Genomic DNA, 19,726 nt, shown 5'->3' with positions numbered 1-19,726 from the left:
AGCCCTATAACATTTTTCACTTTAATTATTTGTATTGATAAAGAGTCTAAACTCTTCATCAGTCATGAGCAATCCTCAGAAATTATACTGATACAGTCATAGCAATACATTAGCATCTTCTAATCACAATACATATTAGTAGAAAAAAGATGAAGCGATTGACATCATGTAGTTAACGTCTACTAATGCATTATTAAAGAGAACCTAACAAAACAGGGATAGCTGTATACTGTACTTGGTTTATGCTAAGCTCAGTGTACTGTATATGGCTGATGATGACACCCACTTCCATAGGGTCTACCCCTTTTTGACTCTTGCATGCTGCCTGCCTTTCATATAGAGCTAAAACTAATTGATACAAATCACCAATAAAAATAATCTGCATAGAAAATGAAGCTAACTTCGTAATGCTTCAATGTTGGGAGTCTTGGGACTCTTATAAGCAGCTCCTGTACACTTATCCCTCCTGCAACTGAATTTCTTCATCCACAGATCTACAGAGGTGCCAAGGTGTAATTATTGTTCCCTGACTTGTAGCGTGGTTCTTATACCTCACAATCAATATCACCTTATGTATACTTATGAGCACAATTTCCCTTGTCCCTATAGCCTTTTGATTACATATCTAATACATTTTTTCTTCACTTGTGCACAGAATGGCAAAAAATATGAATGAAAGTGCAGTTGATGGAGATGATGACAATTTTACCTTCAGTTGGAAGATGTTTACTAGTTGGGATTATCTTATTGGCAACCCAGAAACTGCAGATAACAAATTTGCTTCAATAACAACTAGCTTCAAGGTAATTGCAAGATTATACATATAAAGGACAAGGCTACAGCTACCAAAAGCAATCCCATAAGATGTTGCAGGAAGTATTTCTTTCTTGAGGTCACAATATAAAAAATTGTTGTGCCTTTATTACAGCTTCCTGCCATCCATGTACATTACAATTGTTTCTTCTTCTTTCTATTCTTGTTTTACTTTTTGTGGAATCTGCATATAGTTTAAGCAAGAAAAGAGTAACTAGTTATATAATTGCGGTGTCTTGAGGACAGTTCCACCTAACACTAAAATGTTTATAAAGTTACAGTAAATGAAAGCCATTCAAATTGCTGAATGATCAGGTGATTATGTGATAAAAGTATGTACTAAAAATGGATTTTGTAACCATGGACAAACCACTATTATTAGCACCACATCCATGATTAAGTAGATACAAGGAGGTTTTATGGGATTTTTAAGGTACAGTGATATCAAAGAGTAATATAAAAAATAATTTATTTAGACACATAAAAAAATGTTTAAAAACAATGATTGCAATTATGGCAAGTACATAGAGCACAATTTTAATATGGATACAGCACTTTAGATGGAGTTCCCAACATGCTTCGCCCACATCCTGGTCTTCCTCAGGGGATGCTGTACATTTGAGGTACAAGCCTTCTATTGAAAGAAGATATATATATATGGTTTTATATATATATATATATATATATATATATATATATATATATATATATATATATATAAAACCATCATGTCAAAAATCATATAAGGAAGACATATATACACATACATTTATTTAAACCTTAAAGATCAATTTTCAAAGAGTATAAATATTGACATGCATGTGCACACTCAATCCGAGGACATCCCTACTCACCCTGGTCTCATGAAGTATTTTTATGCTACAATCAATCCGGCGCTGAGGAGAGAAGACATCGATGTGAGTGCACAACACACACACATACAGTAAAACGCACCAGGCACACATTACACCCCCCAATCACCCCCTGATCACCCCTCGATCACCCCCTCCTTCACAGTGACACCAAGCAGTTTTTTTTTTTCTGATTACTGCATTAGTGTCAGTTTGTGACAGTGATGCCCCGTACACACGGTCGGATTTTCCGATGGAAAATGTCCGATCGGAGCGTGTTGTCAGAAATTCCGACCGTGTGTGGGCTCCATCGGACATTTTCCATCAGATTTTCCGACACACAAAGTTGGAGAGCAGGAGATAAAATTTTCCGACAACAAAATCCGTTGTCGGAAATTCTGATCGTGTGTACACAAATCCGACGGACAAAGTGCCATGCATGCTCAGAATAAATAAAGAGATGAAAGCTATTGGCCACTGCCCCGTTTATAGTACCGACGTACGTGTTTTACGTCACCGCATTCAGAATGATCGGATTTTCCGACAACTTTGTGTGACCGTGTGTATGCAAGACAAGTTTGAGCCAACATTCGTCGGAAAAAATCCTAGGATTTTGTTGTTGGAATGTCCGAACAAAGTCCGACCATGTGTACGGGGCATAACAGTAATATAGGGGTGTTTGGTGCCTGTCTCATTGGTATTTTCTTAGACATTTAGGTACCTAAACCACAGATAGCTATAAACAGATACATAATCCATAATTCTATTTATGACTAGGCCATTAATAAAAATATGAAGCCTTTTCCAGACCCTTCTAGTGGAGGTTTATCAGCCTTCCATGGCTGCTCACCAGAGACATGAGATTTAAAGTGTATGTAAACTCTAGCAAAACATTTCTCTTTTTTCCTCCCTTTTGGTTTGCTAAATGAACAATTGAAAGAGTTTTATTACGTTGTACAGTATATCTGTTCGTTAAGCACAAATAAAATAGCTGCTCATCAAGCTAGACATTTTGTAAGCTGTACTATCTGACTCCGAACAGAGTTGGCATTGTTCCCTGCTATCTCTGTACTACAAAACCTCTACCCCTATTGTGGAGAAGAGAGGGAGGCATTATGTAGTCCTAACACAGAATTACGTAGACCTAAATTACAGGTCTACATAATTAAATTAGAGGTGCACAATTTCCAGAAATTTTGATGCCACGGGAAAAAATGTTTTTACTGAAAAAACTGGAAATGTTAGAAAAAAAAAAAGAAAAATCAATGTGGAGTCGTTTTACCAATTGAAAGTCCATTTGTTACACTTTGTAACTATTGGCCACTGCCCCGTTTATAGTCCCGACGTACGTATTTTACGTCACCGCTTTCAGAACGTTCGGATTTTCCGACAACTTTGTGTGACCGTGTGTATGCAAGACAAGTTTGAGCCAACATCCGTCGGAAAAAATCCTAGGATTTTGTTGTCGGAATGTCCGAACAAAGTCCGACCGTGTGTACGGGGCATTAGTGTGGTAGGGCAGTTAGTGTTAGCCCCCTTTAGGTCTAGGGTACCCCCCTAACCCCCCTAATAAAGTTTTAACCCCTTGATCACCTCCCGTCGCCAGTGTCACTAAGCGATCGTTTTTCTTATCGCTCTATTAGTGTCACTGGTGACGCTAGTTAGGGAGGTAAATATATAGGTTCGCCGTCAGCTTTTTATAGCGTCAGGGACCCCCATATACTACCTAATAAAGGTTTTAACCCCTTGATTGCCCCCTAGTTAACCCTTTCACCAGTGATCACCGTATAAGTGTTACGGGTCGCTGATTAGTTCGTTTATTTTTTATAGTGTCAAGGCACCCGCCGTTTATTACCTAATAAAGGTTTAGCCCCCTGATTGCCCGGCAGTGATATAACTTAGGTTTTAGTGTCAGATAGGGTCTGCATCGCCCCAGGCAGCGTCAGGTTAGTGCCAGTAGCGCTAACACCCACGCACGCACCATACACCTCCCTTGCTGGTATAGTATCTGAACGGATCAATATCTGATCCGATCAGATTTATACTAGTGTCCCCAGCAGTTTAGGGTTCCCAAAAACCCAGTGTTAGCAGGATCAGCCCAGATACCTGCTAGCACCTGCGTTTTGCCCCTCCGCCCAGCCCAGCCCACCCAAGTGCAGTATCGATCGATCACTGTCACTTACAAAACACTAAACACATAACTGCAGCGTTCGCAGAGTCAGGCCTGATCCCTGCGATCACTAACAGTTTTTTTGGTAGCGTTTTGGTGAACTGCCAAGCACCACCAGCGGCCTAGTACACCCCGGTTGTAGTCAAACCAGCACTGCAGTAACACTTGGCGACGTGGCGAGTCCCATAAGTGCAGTTCAAGCTGGTGAGGTGGCAAGCACAAGTAGTGTCCCGCTGCCACCAAGAAGAAGACAAACACAGGCCCGTCGTGCCCATAATGCCCTTCCTGCTGCATTTGCCAATCCTAATTGGGAACCCACCACTTCTGCAGCACCCGTACTTCCCCCATTCACATCCCCAACCAAATGCAGTCGGCTGCATGAGAGGCATTTTCTTTATGTCCTCCCAAGTACCCCTACCCAACGAACCCCCCCAAAAAAGATGTTGTGTCTGCAGCAAGCATGGATATAGGCGTGACACCCGCTATTATTGTCCCTCCTGTCCTGACAATCCTGGTCTTTGCATTGGTGAATGTTTTGAATGCTACCATACACTAGTTGAGTATTAGCATAGGGTACAGCATTGCACAGACTAGGCACACTTTCACAGGGTCTCCCAAGATGCCATCGCATTTTAAGAGACCCGAACATGGAATCGGTTACAGTTATAAAAGTTACAGTTACAAAAAAAAGTGTAAAAAAAAAAAAACACACAAAAAAATATATAGAATAAAAAAAAAGATAGTTGTCGTTTTATTGTTCTCTCTCTCTCTCTCTATTCTCTCTCTATTGTTCTGATTTTTTTTACTGTATTCTATTCTGCAATGTTTTGTTGTTAGTATGTTTTATCATGTTTGCTTTTCAGGTATGCAATTTTTTATACTTTACTGTTTACTGTGTTTTATTGTTAACCATTTTTTTGTTTCAGGTACGCCATTCAGCTGCAGCGCGGATTTATTTATCTTGACAGCAACAGCGTTTGCTCCCACGATATATAAAGCTGTGACATGCCGAAGCATGGGGGCAGCAGGGGTGGAGGAGCGATTTGCTCCTAACTTTTGGGGCGGATGCCCCCATGCTTTGGCATATATAAATGGTGCATGTATGCCCATAATTAGAAGTGGGTGGATGAAGGGAGGTATTCTAATGGTACCCACCGATCAATCTCTTTTTTTCGTTCAGCCCACAGGCTGCATGAAAAAAAAAGATTACAATATATGCCCAACAAGGACCAGCAACGTACTGGTATGTTGCTGGACTTTGAGTGGTTATACCAGAATGATGCCTGCAGGTTTAGGTATCATCTTGGTATCATTCTTTTCAGCCAGCGGTTGGCTTTCATGTAAAAGCAATCCTAGTGGCTAATTAGCCTCTAGACTGCTTTTACAAGCAGTGGGTGGGAATGTCCCCCCCTCCCACCATCTTCCATGTTTTTCTCTGGCTCTCCTGTCCCAACAGGGAACCTGAGAATGCAGCCGGTGATTCCGCCAGCTGACCATAGAGCTGATCAGAGACCAGAATGGCTCCAATCATCTCTATGGCCTAAGAAACCGGAAGCTACGAGCATTTCATGACTTAGATTTCGCCAGATGTAAACAGCGCCATTGGGAAATTGGGAAAGCATTTTATCACACTGATCTTGGTGTGGTCAGATGCTTTGAGGGCAGAGGAGAGATCTAGGGTCTAATAGACCCCATTTTTTTCAAAAAAGAGTACCTGTCACTACCTATTGCTATCATAGGGGATATTTACATTCCCTGACATAACCATAAAAATGATAAAAAAAATGAAAGGAACAGTTTAAAAGATAAAAAAGCAAAAAAAAAAAGCACCCCTGTCTCCCCCTGCTCTCGCGCAAAGGCGAACGCAAGCGTTGGTCTAGCGTCAAATGTAAACAGCAATTGCATCATGCATGTGAGGTATCAATGCAAAGGTCAGATCGAGGGCAGTAATTTTAGCAGTTTGGGGGTTCAAAGTAATTTTCTTCCAAAAAAAAAATGTTTTTCATGTAAACAAATAGTGTCAGAAAGGGCTTTGTCTTCAAGTGGTTAGAAGAGTGGGTGATGTGTGACATAAGCTTCTAAATGTTGTGCATAAAATGCCAGGACAGTTCAAAACTCCCCCTCCAAATGACCCCATTTTGGAAAGTAGACACCCCAATCTATTTGCTGAGAGGCATGTCGAGTCCATGGAATATGTTCTATTGTGACACAAGTTGCAGGATAAAGACAAATTTATTTTTTTTTGCACAAAGTTGTCACCAAATGATATATTGCTCAAACATGCCTTGGGCATATGTGAAATTACATCCCAAAATACATTCTGTTGCTTCTCCTGAGTACGGGGATACCACATGTGTGAGACTTTTTGGGAGCCTAGCCGCATACTGGACCCCAAAAACCAAGCACCGCCTTCAAGGTTTCTAAGGATGTAAATTTTTAATTTCACTCCTCACTGCCTATCACAGTTTCGGAGGCCATGGAATGCCCAGATGGCACAAACCCCCCCAAATGACCCCATTTTGGAAAGTAGACACCCCAAGCTATTTGCTGAGAGGTATGGTGAGTAATTTGCAGACCTCGCTTTTTGTCACAAAGTTTTGAAAATTTCTTCATTTTCAAAAACAAATGAGAGCTGCAAAATACTCACCATGCCTCTCAGCAAATAGCTTGGGGTGTCTACTTTCCAAAATTGGGTCATTTGGGGGAGTTTTGTGCCATCTTGGCATTTTATGGCCTTGGAAACTGTGATAGGTAGTGAGGAGTGAAATAAAAAATTTACGCCCTTAGAAATCCTGAACGCGGTGCTTGGTTTTTGGGGCCCCGTACGCAGCTAGGCTCCCAAAAAGTCCCACACATGTCATATCCCCATACTCAGGAGAAGCAGCAGAATGTATTTTGGGGTGTAATTCCACATATGCCCATGGCATGTTTGAGCAATATATCATTTAGTGACAACTTTGTGCAAAAAAAAAAAAGTTTGTCATTTTCCCGCAACTTGTGGCAAAATATAAAATATTCCATGGACTCGACATGCCTCTCAGCAAATAGCTTGAGGTGTCTACTTTCCAAAATGTGGTCATTTGGGGGGGGGTTTGAACTGTCCTGGCATTTTATGGCCTTCAAAACTGTGATAGGTAGTAAGGAGTGAAATCAAAAATTTACGCCCTTAGAAATCCTGAAGGCGGTGCTTGGTTTTCGGGGCCCTGTACACGACTAGGCTCACAAAAAGTCCCACACATGTGGTATCCCCATACTCAGGAGAAGCAGCTAAATGTATTTCGGTTTGTAATTCCACATATGCCCATGGCCTGTGTGAGCAATATATCATTTAGTGACAACTTTTTGTAATTTTTTTTTTTTTTGTCATTACTCAATCACTTGGGACAAAAAAAAATAATATTCAATGGGCTCAACATGCCTCTCAGCAGTTTCCTTTGGGTGTCTACTTTGCAAAATGGGGTCATTTGGGGGGAGGTTTCTACTGCCCTGCCATTTTAGCACCTCAAGAAATGAGATAGGCAGTCATAAACTAAAAGCTGTGTAAATTCCAGAAAATGTACCCTAGTTTGTAGACGCTATAACTTTTGCGCAAACCAATAAATATACACTTATTGACATTTTTTTTACCAAAGATATGTGGCTGAATACATTTTGGACTAAATGTATGACTAAAATTGAGTTTATTGCATTTTTTTATAACAAAAAGTAGAAAATATCGTTTTTTTTCAAAATGTGCGGTCTTTTTCCATTTATAGCGCAAAAAATAAAAACCGCAGAGGTGATCAAATAGCATCAAAAGAAAGCTCTATTTGTGGGAACAAAAGGACGCAAATTTCGTTTGGGTACAGCATTGCATGACCGCGCAGTTAGCAGTTAAAGTGACGCAGTGCCAAATTGTAAAAAGTGCTCTGGTCAGGAAGGGGGTAAATCCTTCCGGGGCTGAAGTGGTTAAAGATTCGGCTCGTCTGTAGGTAATTTGTGTTTTTTCCTCGACATAGTTTCTTACTATAGGGTCAGCCAATAACCGTGGCCAGTATTTGTTTATGACCTGTCTCCATTGTCTGTGTTGTTTTTGTTTGTGTTGTTTTTGTTGTGTTTGTGTGTACTAAAAATTAGTAATGCATTGTGTCAGTATGCCCAACAACACTGTTGTTGTGTGTAAGATTCACTTAGAAGAATTTCTTTTACAAGGTATTTAAAATCTTGGCAGCCTGACAAACCTTTAATGTTAACAGTATTAGTTTTGACCATTGAGGATCTTTGAGAATTAATTACTTCACCTTACAAGCACCTAGGGCATGAGTGAGGGCTGGTTTTAAGGCATTTTACTGTTTGTAAAGAATATATCAATAGTTTAATGTTCAAAATGTAGACACAACAGAGCATGCAGAAATTGGGAGCAGAAAACTTTTAACCAATAAAGTTGGTAACACACTATGGGGTTGATTTACTAAAACTGGAGACTGCAAAATCTGATGCAGCTGTGCATGGTAGCCAATCAGCTTCTAAATTCAGTTAGTTCAATTAAGCTTTGATAAAATTACCTGGAAGCTGATTGGTTCCTATGCAGAGCTGTGCCAGATTTTACACTCTCCAGTTTTAGTAAATCAACTCCTAGGCCAGATCTTGGCAGTCTGCCAATCCTTTAATGTTAACAATTAGGGATGAGCCGAACACCCCCCGGTTCGGTTCGCATCCAGAACATGCGAACGGACCGAAAGTTCACACGAACATTCGAACACCGTTAACCATTTAAATACCAGGCACTTAGACACCTTCCTGCCCAAGTCAATTTTCAGCTTTCAGCACTGTCGCAATTTGAATGACAATTGCGCTATCATGCTACACTGTACCCAAACAAATTTTTTTATCATTTTGTTTCAACAAATAGAGCTTTCTTTTGGTGGTATTTGATCACCTCTGCGATTTTTATTTTTTGCGCAACAAATAAAAAAAGACCTAAATTTTTTTAAAAAAACAAGTTTTTCTTTGTTTCTGTTAAATTTTTTGTAAATAAGTACGTTTTCATCTTCAATGATGGGCACTAATATGGCTGCACTGACGGGCACTGATAAGGCAGCACTGATGCGCACCAATGAGGTGGCACTGATGAGGTGGCACTGATGGGCACTGATGATGGGCACTGATAGGCGGCACTGATAGGTGGCATTGATGGGCACTGATAGGTGGCACTGGTATGTGGCACTGATGGGCACCGATGAGGTGGCACTGATGTGGTGGCACTGATGGACACTGGTGATGGGCACTGATAGGCGGCACTGATGGGCACTGATAGGTGGCACTGATGGGCACTGGTATGTGGCACTGATGGGCACTCATAGGTGGCACTAATGGGCACTCGTAGGCGGCACTGATGGGCACTCATAGTTGGCACTGATGGGTACTTATTGGTGGCACTGATAGGTGGCACAGATGGGCACTGATGGGCACTGATAGGTGACACTGATGGACACTGATGGGTGGCACTAATGACACTGATGGGTGCCATTGCCGGGCATCACTTAATTATTCTGTTACATAATGGTGCCAGCCAGTGCCCATATGTGGGCACTGATTGGCACAGATTTGGCATTAATCTGTGATCTGTGGATGGCCATGGGGGATGTACCTGGCCATCCACATGTTATGTGCCTCCCTGGTGGTCCTGGCGGCTTCCCTGGTGGTCCAGTGTGGGCATCTGAGGGGGGGCTGCACTGATAAGCAATCAGCGTAGACCCCCCCTGTCAGGAGAGCCGCCGATCGGCTCTCCTCTACTCGTGTCTGTCAGGCGCAAGTGAGGAAAAGCAGATCACCGGCTCTTCCTGTTTACATCGTGATCAGTCATGATTGGACACGGCTGATCACGTGGTAAAGAGCCTCCGTCGGAGGCTCTTTACCGAGATCGGTGGTGCTGTCCACCGATCGTCATGATGTACACCCCCATGGGCACGCGGCAGCTGTTATCCTGCAGGAAGTCATATGACTCCCAATCAGGATAATGCAACCACCGCCCTGCCGTCATTCTGCTATAGGCCGGGCGGGAAGTGGTTAAAGTCTATGGGACTTGAACGTGAGAAATTAAAAGTGCAAATTTTAAAGGCTAATATGCTAAGTTATTGTCCTAAAAAGGGTTTGGGGACCCTGTATCAATGCAAAAGAAAATTTTAAAAACAGACTTTTTTTGGGAGCAGTGATTTTAATGATGCTTAAAGTGAAAAAATAAAAGTGAAATATTCCTTTAAATATCGTACCTGAAGGGTGTCTATAGTATGCCTGTAAAGTGGCACGTGTTTCCCGTGTTTAGAACAGTCCCTGCACAAAATGACATTTCTAAAGGAATAAAAGTGATTTAAAACTGCTTGCGGCTGTAATGTAATGTCAAGTCCTAGCAATATGGATGAAAATTATTGAGAAAAACAGCATGGGTAACCCTCCAGCCCATTACCAGGCCCTTTGGGTCTTGTATGGATATTAAGGGGAACCCTGCACCCAAATTAAAAAAAGAAAAGGCGTGGGGGCCCCAGGCCCTATATACTCTGAACAGCAGTATACAGGTGGTCCAAAAAAGACAGGGACTGTAGGTTTGTGCTTAAGTTGAATCTGTTTGTAATTTGGAACAGGTACATTTTTTAAGTGTAGCTACAGTCAAAAAATTTATTTTTAAGCTTTTTGGATAACATAGGGAAGGGTTATCATCACCCCTGTAATATTTGTTTTGCTGTCTGTGCCCCTGTTCAGAAAATGTTGGTAGTACCAGAACACTGTAAGCCCTCACAGTTACTCTTGGTGGGCGCTGGAACGGGCCCTGCTGTGAAATATTATATCAAGAATTGTAATTACATGCCCCTGTTGAACAGCAAAAATTGTAATTACACGCCCCTGTTAAACAGGGGCAGAAAAATTGGGCACTGGTGCTGGTGCCCAGAACCAAAAATGTTCTTAGAAGCTATCAACATGAACATTGAGGAGGAATAGGATAGTCACTCAGCATAAAAGGATAGTCACTCAGCATCAGCATAGGCAGTCTTTAAGGGATCTCACATTCATAAAAAAATGAATCGGTTACATCAGCATCAGGTGCTTGGTAGCTGGTGATCCAAGACTGATTCATTTTTATGAAGGTGTGCCGATCAACAGAGTCTGTGGACAGGCGCACTCTGTGATCGGTTACAAAGCTTCCAGCAGCACTGAATGTGCATTTAGATAGAACGCTGGATGCAGGACAGGCCAGTAGCTCAATTGCATACTGTGCAAGCTCTGGCCAGTGATCCATCATCAAGACTCAGTAACCCAGTGGATTTTCGGTTGGAAAGGTCTCTAAGTCTGATCTTGCCCCAAGGTATTCCGGCACAATGTAAATCAGACACTGGCGATGGTTGCTGGTACTGATCAGACCTTGGGGCTGCGGACTAAAAAATTGTCTGAACCAGTATCGGTCAGATGGCCACCTTCTTCACCGCTCCTTGTGTGACTGACCGAACGCTCAGCACCACATTGTCCAGGATGACCAGGAAATTGTAACCTCCCAGGCTCTGGAAACACATTGCACAAACCTTTCTGCAAGGCCTCCTGAAGAGTTTCATCCTCTGCTCCCTCTGCGAAGGCTGGATAAGTTCCGCAACCTTGCCCTTGTAACATGGATGAAGAAGGGTTGCCAGCCAGTACTGATCCCTCTCCTTATACCACGAATCCGAGGGTCCTTTCGCAGGCTTTGCAGGATCAGGGAGGCCATGCAGCGTAGGTTTGCTGAGGCATTCGGTCCGCAATCCTCTGGGTCACTAAGGACGACATGATCCGCAGCCACCTCCTCCCAGGCACGTACAAGTCCATGGGTTTTTGGGGACTGATAACGATCCCTTGAAGACTGCTGCTGATGCTGAGTGCCAGGCTCCACCTTCATGCTGACACAATCCTCCTTCTCCTCCTCCTCCTCTTCCTGTGTGATAGGCAGACCTGCAGGAATAAAAAATAGACAAATATCATTGCGCTACTAGAAAAGGATCATGTGAACAAAAAAGCAGCCAGCATCACCAGTATAGTAACTGTGCAATAAAAATAAAAATAATAAATGAATGCAGCGCTAAGTGAGATGAAAGCGGAGGGGTGGACTAACACCCCCTGTACATATATAATGTGTACAACAGCAAATGTTTCCATGTGGTAATAGTTAAAAGCCACAAAAAATAAAGTGAGGTGAAAGTTCATCAGCAAAAACAACGTGATACTTCTAGTGAGAGAAAGGAGGAACATATGTGGATGATGTTCTTAAATCAAATGAGTGGTCTTCATGTGCTCAGAATCCACACGTAAGTAGAAGGGGTAAATACGCTTACCAGAAGAGGTGGATACACTCACCATACGGCGGAGTGTCATTCAGGCTTGTGAATCAACCGATCCTAGGGGTGCTTGCTTGGAGGCGCTGATAGTAGGTTCCAATGGTCCCTTCTGGGGCAACCGTAGGTAGAAGATGGTGTTTAAATCCTCAACGGATGGATGGATTCGCCTTCGCAGCGAGCAAGCAGCTGGAGGATGCAGCTTTCACCACACCAGGTGTGGGTTCATGTAGAGAAAGAAAAAAAGTCTCCACATAATATCAGTTGTATAAGGTTTATTGAAAACCACCAAAGAGAAAAGATTCTTTGCAAACAGATGATAAGATAATTAAAAAATAGTGATCACAAGTAAATATAAAAAAATTGCGTAGTAACAAGGAACAGATGGCTTCAGCAACCCGACATGTTTCGGACGATGGTCCTTCTGGAGAGGAGGTTGGTGCCATTGTCGCAAACCACCATTCCTGGCTGAAGCTGGCGTGGCATCAGCCACATCTGAACCTGCTCCTGCAGAGCTGCCAGTATCTCAGTGTGGCTCCTGTCTCCTAAGTAGACCAACTCAAGCACCGCATGGCATATTTTTGCCTGAGTGCTTGCGTAGCCCCTAGAATGCCTACAGAGCACCGCTGGTTCTGAGGACAAATCTGCACAGGAAGAGGCCATAGAGGAATAAGAAGGAAGAAGAGGAGGGGGTGGAAGAGAGAGGTGTGGCAGAATCACCACTACCAGCATTTTGGAGGCATGGTGGCGGAACAAGCTCCAACATTACTGCACCCCGTTCTGCATCCTTCCCAGCTGCCAGCAGGGTTACCCAGTGCGCCATGAAAGAAAGGTAACATCCCTGTCCATGCCTGCTGGACCATGAGTCAGCGGTAATATGCACCTTACCGCCGACTGTTCTGTCCAACGAGGCCTTCCACATGCCGGTAGAGAGCCAGAATGGCCTTCCTAGAAAAAAAATGTTGTTTGGGAACCTGCCACTGAGGTACCGCACATACCACAAATTCTCAAAAGGGGGCAGAGTCTACCAGCTAAAAAAGCAGCAGTTGGAGTGCTAGCAATTTAGCCAAACTAGCATTCAGCCGCTGAGCATGTGGATGGCTGGGACCGAATTTCTCTTGACGGTTTAGCAACTGGGGTAGGGAAATTTGCCTGCTACAATCGGATTTAGGTGTACCGCTAGCAGATTGCCCGCAAGTGCTTGGGACACCTAATTCTACACCTTTATTCCTCTCAGTGCAAGTCTCTGAGAGGACTGAAGGTATAGTGGGGTTGGAGATCCCAGCTGATGAGGAGCAAGGAAAGGTCTGCCTTGTTCTTTGGTGTGGGTCTTTTAAGTACTGTTGCCAACGGACTGCATGGGAGCTTGACATACGTCTGGTCAAGAACGTGGTGCCCAAGTGGCTGCTGTTTTGGCCATGCTTGATACGCTTCAGGCATATGTTGCAAACAGCAATGGTGCGATCTTCTGCACACGTCTCAAAAAAGGCCAACACAAAAGAACTTTTGAAAAAACACGTGGAGTCAGCAGCACCCTGCACATGCGGAGCTCTGCGGTGTGATGCAGTGGGTTGGCTGTCCTTAAGTCAGTGACGTCATCATCCCCTCCCTCCTCGCCACTGGAGCAAACCTGGCAGTATGCTGCAGCGGGGGGGAACATGACTGCCAGTTTCTTGTCCTTCTTGGGCACCCCCTCTCTCTGGGCTCACGTTACTGCCTTCATCCTCAAGTTGGGTACCATCATCGGAGCCTTCAAATTGCTGCACATCCTCCTGCAGCATGTACCCGACACTGTGGTCGAACAGTTCGGGGGACTCCTCATGACATGATGGTGGGGCTAGGGAAGGAGTGACTGATGCCATTGAGCCGATGGAATAGGCCGCTTTGGCAGCTGCATTGGCAGTCAAACTTCTCTGAGCCTGGGTGACAGAGGATGAGGAGGATGAGGACGGCTTTGTGATCCACTCTACCAATTCTTCTGCATGTTGTGGCTCAACACGGCCAGCTGTCAAAAAAAAGGACAAGCGTGCCCCACGGCCACGTGCTGAGGATGTCCATGACCAGCACTGTTGGCTGTAGACACAGAGCCTGTTTGCCCTCATTTAGTGGCCTGTGAGCGGCTGCCTTTCCTTGGTGGCCTTCCAGACATGCTGTAAAATTGGATTAGCAAAACACCACCTTAAGTTTACTAGAAAAATTACACCAGGAATTCCCTGCAGTCAGGTATAGGCTTGGCTAGATTAGAATGCAGTGGATATATATGTAGGAGACAGTATATATATTTTATGCACTGCAGATCACTGCATCACTTGCCTGCCTGCCTGAAAGTTTATTTGAAAATGTACACCAGCAATGGCCTACAGTCAGATATAGGCTTGGCTAGACTAGAATGCAGTGGATATATATATGTAGGAGACTGTATATATATATTTTATGCACTGCAGATCACTGAATCACCTGCCTGGCCTGCCTGACTGAAAGTGTCTTTGAATACATACACCAGGAATGGCCTATAGTCAGGTATAGGCTTGGCAAGACTAGAATGCAGTGGATATATATGTAGGAGACAGTATATATATTTTATGCACTGCAGATCACTGCATCACTTGCCTGCCTGCCTGAAAGTTTATTTGAAAATGTACACCAGCAATGGCCTACAGTCAGATATAGGCTTGGCTAGACTAGAATGCCGTGGATATATATATGTAGGAGACTGTATATATATTTTATGCACTGCAGATCACTGAATCACCTGCCTACCTGCCTGAAAGTGTATTTGAAAACGTACACCAGGAACTACCTGCAGTCAGATATAGGCTTGACTAGACCAGAATGCAGTGGATATATATGTGTAGGAGACTGTATATATATTTTATGCACTGCAGATCACTGAATCACCTGCCTGCCTGCAAGTTTATTTGAAAACGTACACCAGCAATGGCTTGCAGTCAGATATAGGCTTGGCTAGACTGGAATGCAGTTGTTAGGTACCTGGTAGTAGAGCCTGACTTGTAGGAGAAGACCTCTCATACAACGCTGGTTCAGGAGCCACTGGAGTGGGGACAGTGGTCTCCTGAGCACAGTGGGGTAGGAGTGCCTGTTGAATTAGAGTCTCTGATGCTGGAGTGAGATGAAGATCCCTCCTGGGATGGCTGGACTGCAGGTAAACAGGAAGCAGGTAAACAGGAAGCAGCAGGCTGGGACACTGGAGATGCAGAGATCGCTGGAGCTGGAGCTGGAGGTGCAACAGCAAGAGCAAACAGCAGGCAAAAGCAAGGTCAAACAGTCCGGGTCAGCAGGTAGATGAGACAGGCAATAATGGCAGGCAGAGGCAGTGTAAGTAGGCAGGCAGAGGTCGGCAACGGTATTTGGTAGAGGCAGCAGAATAGTCAGGCAGGCCGGGTCGGGTTTGGAGTGGGACGGATGGTCAGACAAGCCGGGTCAATCGGGTAACAATCAATCAGGTGCAGGTTAACAGAAATCACAGAGCTGAGACAAAGCAGCAATGCACCCATGGCGGCAAAACAGCGCTAACGCGCATGCGCCCGTGCACACGCGCCGCGCTGATGCATGCTAACAGTAGAGGTTTGCTGCAGAGTTTGAACATGGGCGCGCCGGCGCATAGGCGCATGAAAACGCCCAGGTCTGGCGCTGGTAGATCCCTGACAGCAGTGGATATATACAGTATATGTTGGAGACAGTATATATATTTAATGCACTGCAGATCACTGAATAACCTGCCTGGCCTGCCTGCCTGCCTGAAAGTGTATTTTAATACGTAAACCAGGAATGGCCTGCAGTCAGATCTAGCTACACAGGATACAGTGTATATATATATATATATATATATATATATATATATATATATATACTAAATACACTGCAGCTAACTGAATAAACTGCCTGCCTGAAGTATATTAGAAACAGTACACCAGGAGGAACGGTCTGCAGTGAGATCTAGCTAAACTGGATACAGTGGATATATATATATATATATATATATATATATATATATATATATACACACAGTGGGGACGGAAAGTATTCAGACCCCCTTAAATTTTTCACTCTTTGTTATATTGCAGCCATTTGCTAAAATCATTTAAGTTCATTTTTTTCCTCATTAATGTACACACAGCACCCCATATTGACAGAAAAATACAAAATTGTTGACATTTTTGCAGATTTATTAAAAAAGAAAAACTGAAATATCACATGGTCCTAAGTATTCAGACCCTTTGCTCAGTATTTAGTAGAAGCACCCTTTTGATCTAATATAGCCATGAGTCTTTTTGGGAAAGATGCAACAAGTTTTTCACACCTGGATTTGGGGATCCTCTGCCATTCCTCCCTGCAGATCCTCTCCAGTTCTGTCAGGTTGGATGGTAAACGTTGGTGGGCAGCCATTTTTAGGTCTCTCCAGAGATGCTCAATTTGGATTTAAGTCTGGGCTCTGGCTGGGCCATTCAAGAACAGTCACGGAGTTGTTGTGAAGCCACTCCTTCATTATTTTAGCAGTGTGCTTAGGGTCATTGTCTTGTTGGAAGGTAAACCTTTTTGCCCAGTCTGAGGTCCTGAGCACTCTGGAGAAGGTTTTTGTCCAGGATATCCCTGTACATGGCTGCATTCATCTTTCCCTTGATTGCAACCAGTCATCCTGTCCCTGCAGCTGAAAAACACCCCCACAGCATGATGCTGCCACCACCATGCTTCACTGTTGGGACTGTATTGGACAGGTGATGAGCAATGCCTGGTTTTCTCCACACGTACCACTTAGAATTAAGGCCAAAAAGTTCTATCTTGGTCTCATCAGACCAGAGAATCCTATTTCTCACGATCTTGGAGTCCTTCAGGCGATTTTTAGCAAACTCCATGCGGGCTTTCATGTGTCTTGCACTGAGGAGAGGCTTCCGTCAGGCCACTCTGCCATAAAGCCCCGACTGGTGGAGGGCTGCAGTGATGGTTGTCTTTCTACAACTTTCTCCCATCTCCTGACTACATCTCTGGAGCTCAGCCACAGTGATCTTTGGGTTCTTCTTTACCTCTCTCACCAAGGCTCTTCTCTCCTGATAGCTGTTTGGCCGGACGGCCAGCTCTAGGAAGGGTTCTGGTTGTCCCAAATGTCTTCCATTTAAGGATTATGGAGGCCACTGTGCTCTTAGGAACCTTAAGTGCAGTAGAAATTTTTTTGTATCCTTGGCCAGATCTGTGCCTTGCCACAATTCTGTGTCTGAGCTCTTCAGGCAGTTCCTTTGACCTCATGATTCTCATTTGCTCTGACATGCACTGTGAGCTGTAAGGTGTTATATAGACAGGTGTGGGGCTTTCCTAATCAAGTCCAATCAGTATAATCAAACACAGCTGGACTCAAATGAAGGCGTAGAACTATCTCAAGGATGATCAGAAGAAATGGACAGCACCTGAGTTAAATATATGAGTGTCACAGCAAAGGGTCTGAATACTTAGGACCATGTGATATTTCAGTTTTTCTTTTTTAATAAATCTGCAAAAATGTCAACAATTCTGTGTTTTTTGTCAATATGGGGTGCTGTGTGTACATTAACGAGGAAAAAAATGAACTTAAATGATTTTAGCAAATGGCTGCAATATAACAAAGAGTGAAAAATTTAAGGGGGTCTGAATACTTTCCGTCCCCACTGTGTATATATATATATATATATATATATATATATATATATATATGTATGTATATATACTAGTCTGGCTGGTTCATGCCTTTATCTCCTCCAGACTGGACTACTGTAACGCACTTCTCATTGGGAGTCCTTGGGAGTCCTAGAAAGAGTCTGCAGAGGCTTCAGTATATCCAAAACTCTGCAGCAAGGATCCTGATAGGAGTGCGGAAACATGAGTACATTACTCCCATTCTCCACTCATTCCATTGGCTTCCTGTCTCCGCCAGGATTGAGTACATGGTTTCCCGCCTTACGTACCAATGTATACAGGGTCATGCTCCTTCTTACCTCAAAGAACTTCTTAAACCACAAAACACATTACATCCCCTCTGCTCCATTCACTCAAACCTTCTTCAATTACCTAGAACTAGACTTAGGACAATAGGAGATAGGGCTTTTTGTGCAGCTGCCCCACGCCTGTGGAATGCCCTACCTGACACCTTGAGGGCTCCTCAATCTACTGATTGTTTTAAAAAAGGTCTTAAGTAATTTCTTTTTAGCAAAGCTTTTTGTTCTTTTTAGTTTAGTTTTTGTTTCTTTGTATAAACTGTTCATTTTAACCTGTAGCACTTTGAGATCTTTTGATGTAAAGTGCATTATAAATAAAATGTATTATTAATATTATTATTATTATTATATATATATTAAATACACTCCAGCTAACTGAATCACCATCACCTGCCTGCCTGCCTGAAGTAGATTCAAAACAGTACACCAGGAACGGACTGCAGTGAGATCTAGCTTAACTAGATACAGTGGATATATATATATATATACCAGTCTGACTGTATATATATATATATATATATACTAAATACACTGCAGCTAACTGAGTCATCTGCCTGCCTGAAGTAGATTAGAAACAGTACACTGGGAATGGACTGCAGTGAGATCTAGCTAAACTGGATACAGTATATATATATATATATATATATATATATACACCACTCTGACTGTATATATATATATATTAAATACACTGCAGCTAACTGAATCACCTGCCTGCCTGAAGTACTGTAGATTAGAAACAGTACACCAGGAACGGACTGCCTGCTCAATTCAACGCCAGCAACACACTACACAGGGCCGACGTGCAGGCGGCCTTATATAGTGAGGGGCATGGACTTAACCCCCTGAGCCATAATTGGCCAAAGGCACCCTGCCTTTGGCCAATTATGGCTCTCTTTGCTGACGGCGCTGTGATTGGCCAAAGAATGCGTGTCATATTGCATGCTTGGCCAATCATCAGCCAGCAATGCACTGCGATGACGCAGTGCATTATGGGGCGTGACACGCCGCTCGAATTTGGCATGAATGCCCCATAATGTTCGATCTTCAACGAACGATTGAACAGCCGATGTTGGAGTTGAACTCATGTTCGACTCGAACAGAAAGCTCATCCCTATTAACAATATTTGTTGTGACCATTGATGATCTTTGAGAATTAATTACTTCACCTTACAAGCAACTACTAGGACATGAGTGAGGGCTGGTTTTAAGGATTTTTACTGCTTGTAAAGAATATATCAATAGTCTAACGTTCATTGTTTGGGCACAGATGCAGTTTAAGCACATATGATCTTTACTTCTTAGATGTCTGCAAAAATCAACTTTCAGCTGATATTCTTTGTCAACAGGAAACTATTGTGGAAGAGCAAGAGAACACAAAGGAACAAAATGTTCATCTTCAACGCTTTCTAATCATATTGGCAAATGTTTTGGTTCTTGCTGTTCTTGGAGGAAGTGGCTACCTCATTTATTTTGTTGTACAGAGAGGACAAGAATTTAAAAAATTGGATAACCCAACCTGGTATCAGAATAATGAGGTATGGATGATAAATTGATGGTTGGAAGAATAATGTG

At 43.1% G+C, this 19,726-nt stretch overlaps 1 protein-coding gene across 1 annotated transcript in view; it reads left to right on the top strand.

The window, feature by feature from the left end:
• LOC141122046 (transmembrane channel-like protein 2-B) overlaps positions 1 to 19,726 on the top strand; it is a 177,243-nt gene that overhangs the window by 83,746 nt on the left and 73,771 nt on the right. The window contains exons 10-11 of the mRNA XM_073611876.1: positions 656 to 803; positions 19,501 to 19,689. Coding sequence (XP_073467977.1) covers positions 656 to 803; positions 19,501 to 19,689 — 337 coding nt within the window. The remainder of the gene's footprint in view (positions 1 to 655; positions 804 to 19,500; positions 19,690 to 19,726) is intronic.

This window comes from Aquarana catesbeiana, linkage group LG01, assembly GCF_042186555.1.
Source record: "Aquarana catesbeiana isolate 2022-GZ linkage group LG01, ASM4218655v1, whole genome shotgun sequence".
In the NCBI taxonomy this organism is placed as follows: domain Eukaryota; kingdom Metazoa; phylum Chordata; class Amphibia; order Anura; family Ranidae; genus Aquarana; species Aquarana catesbeiana.
The sequence above is the reverse complement of the archived record's forward strand: the minus strand, read 5'-3'. Positions and strand labels throughout refer to the sequence as shown.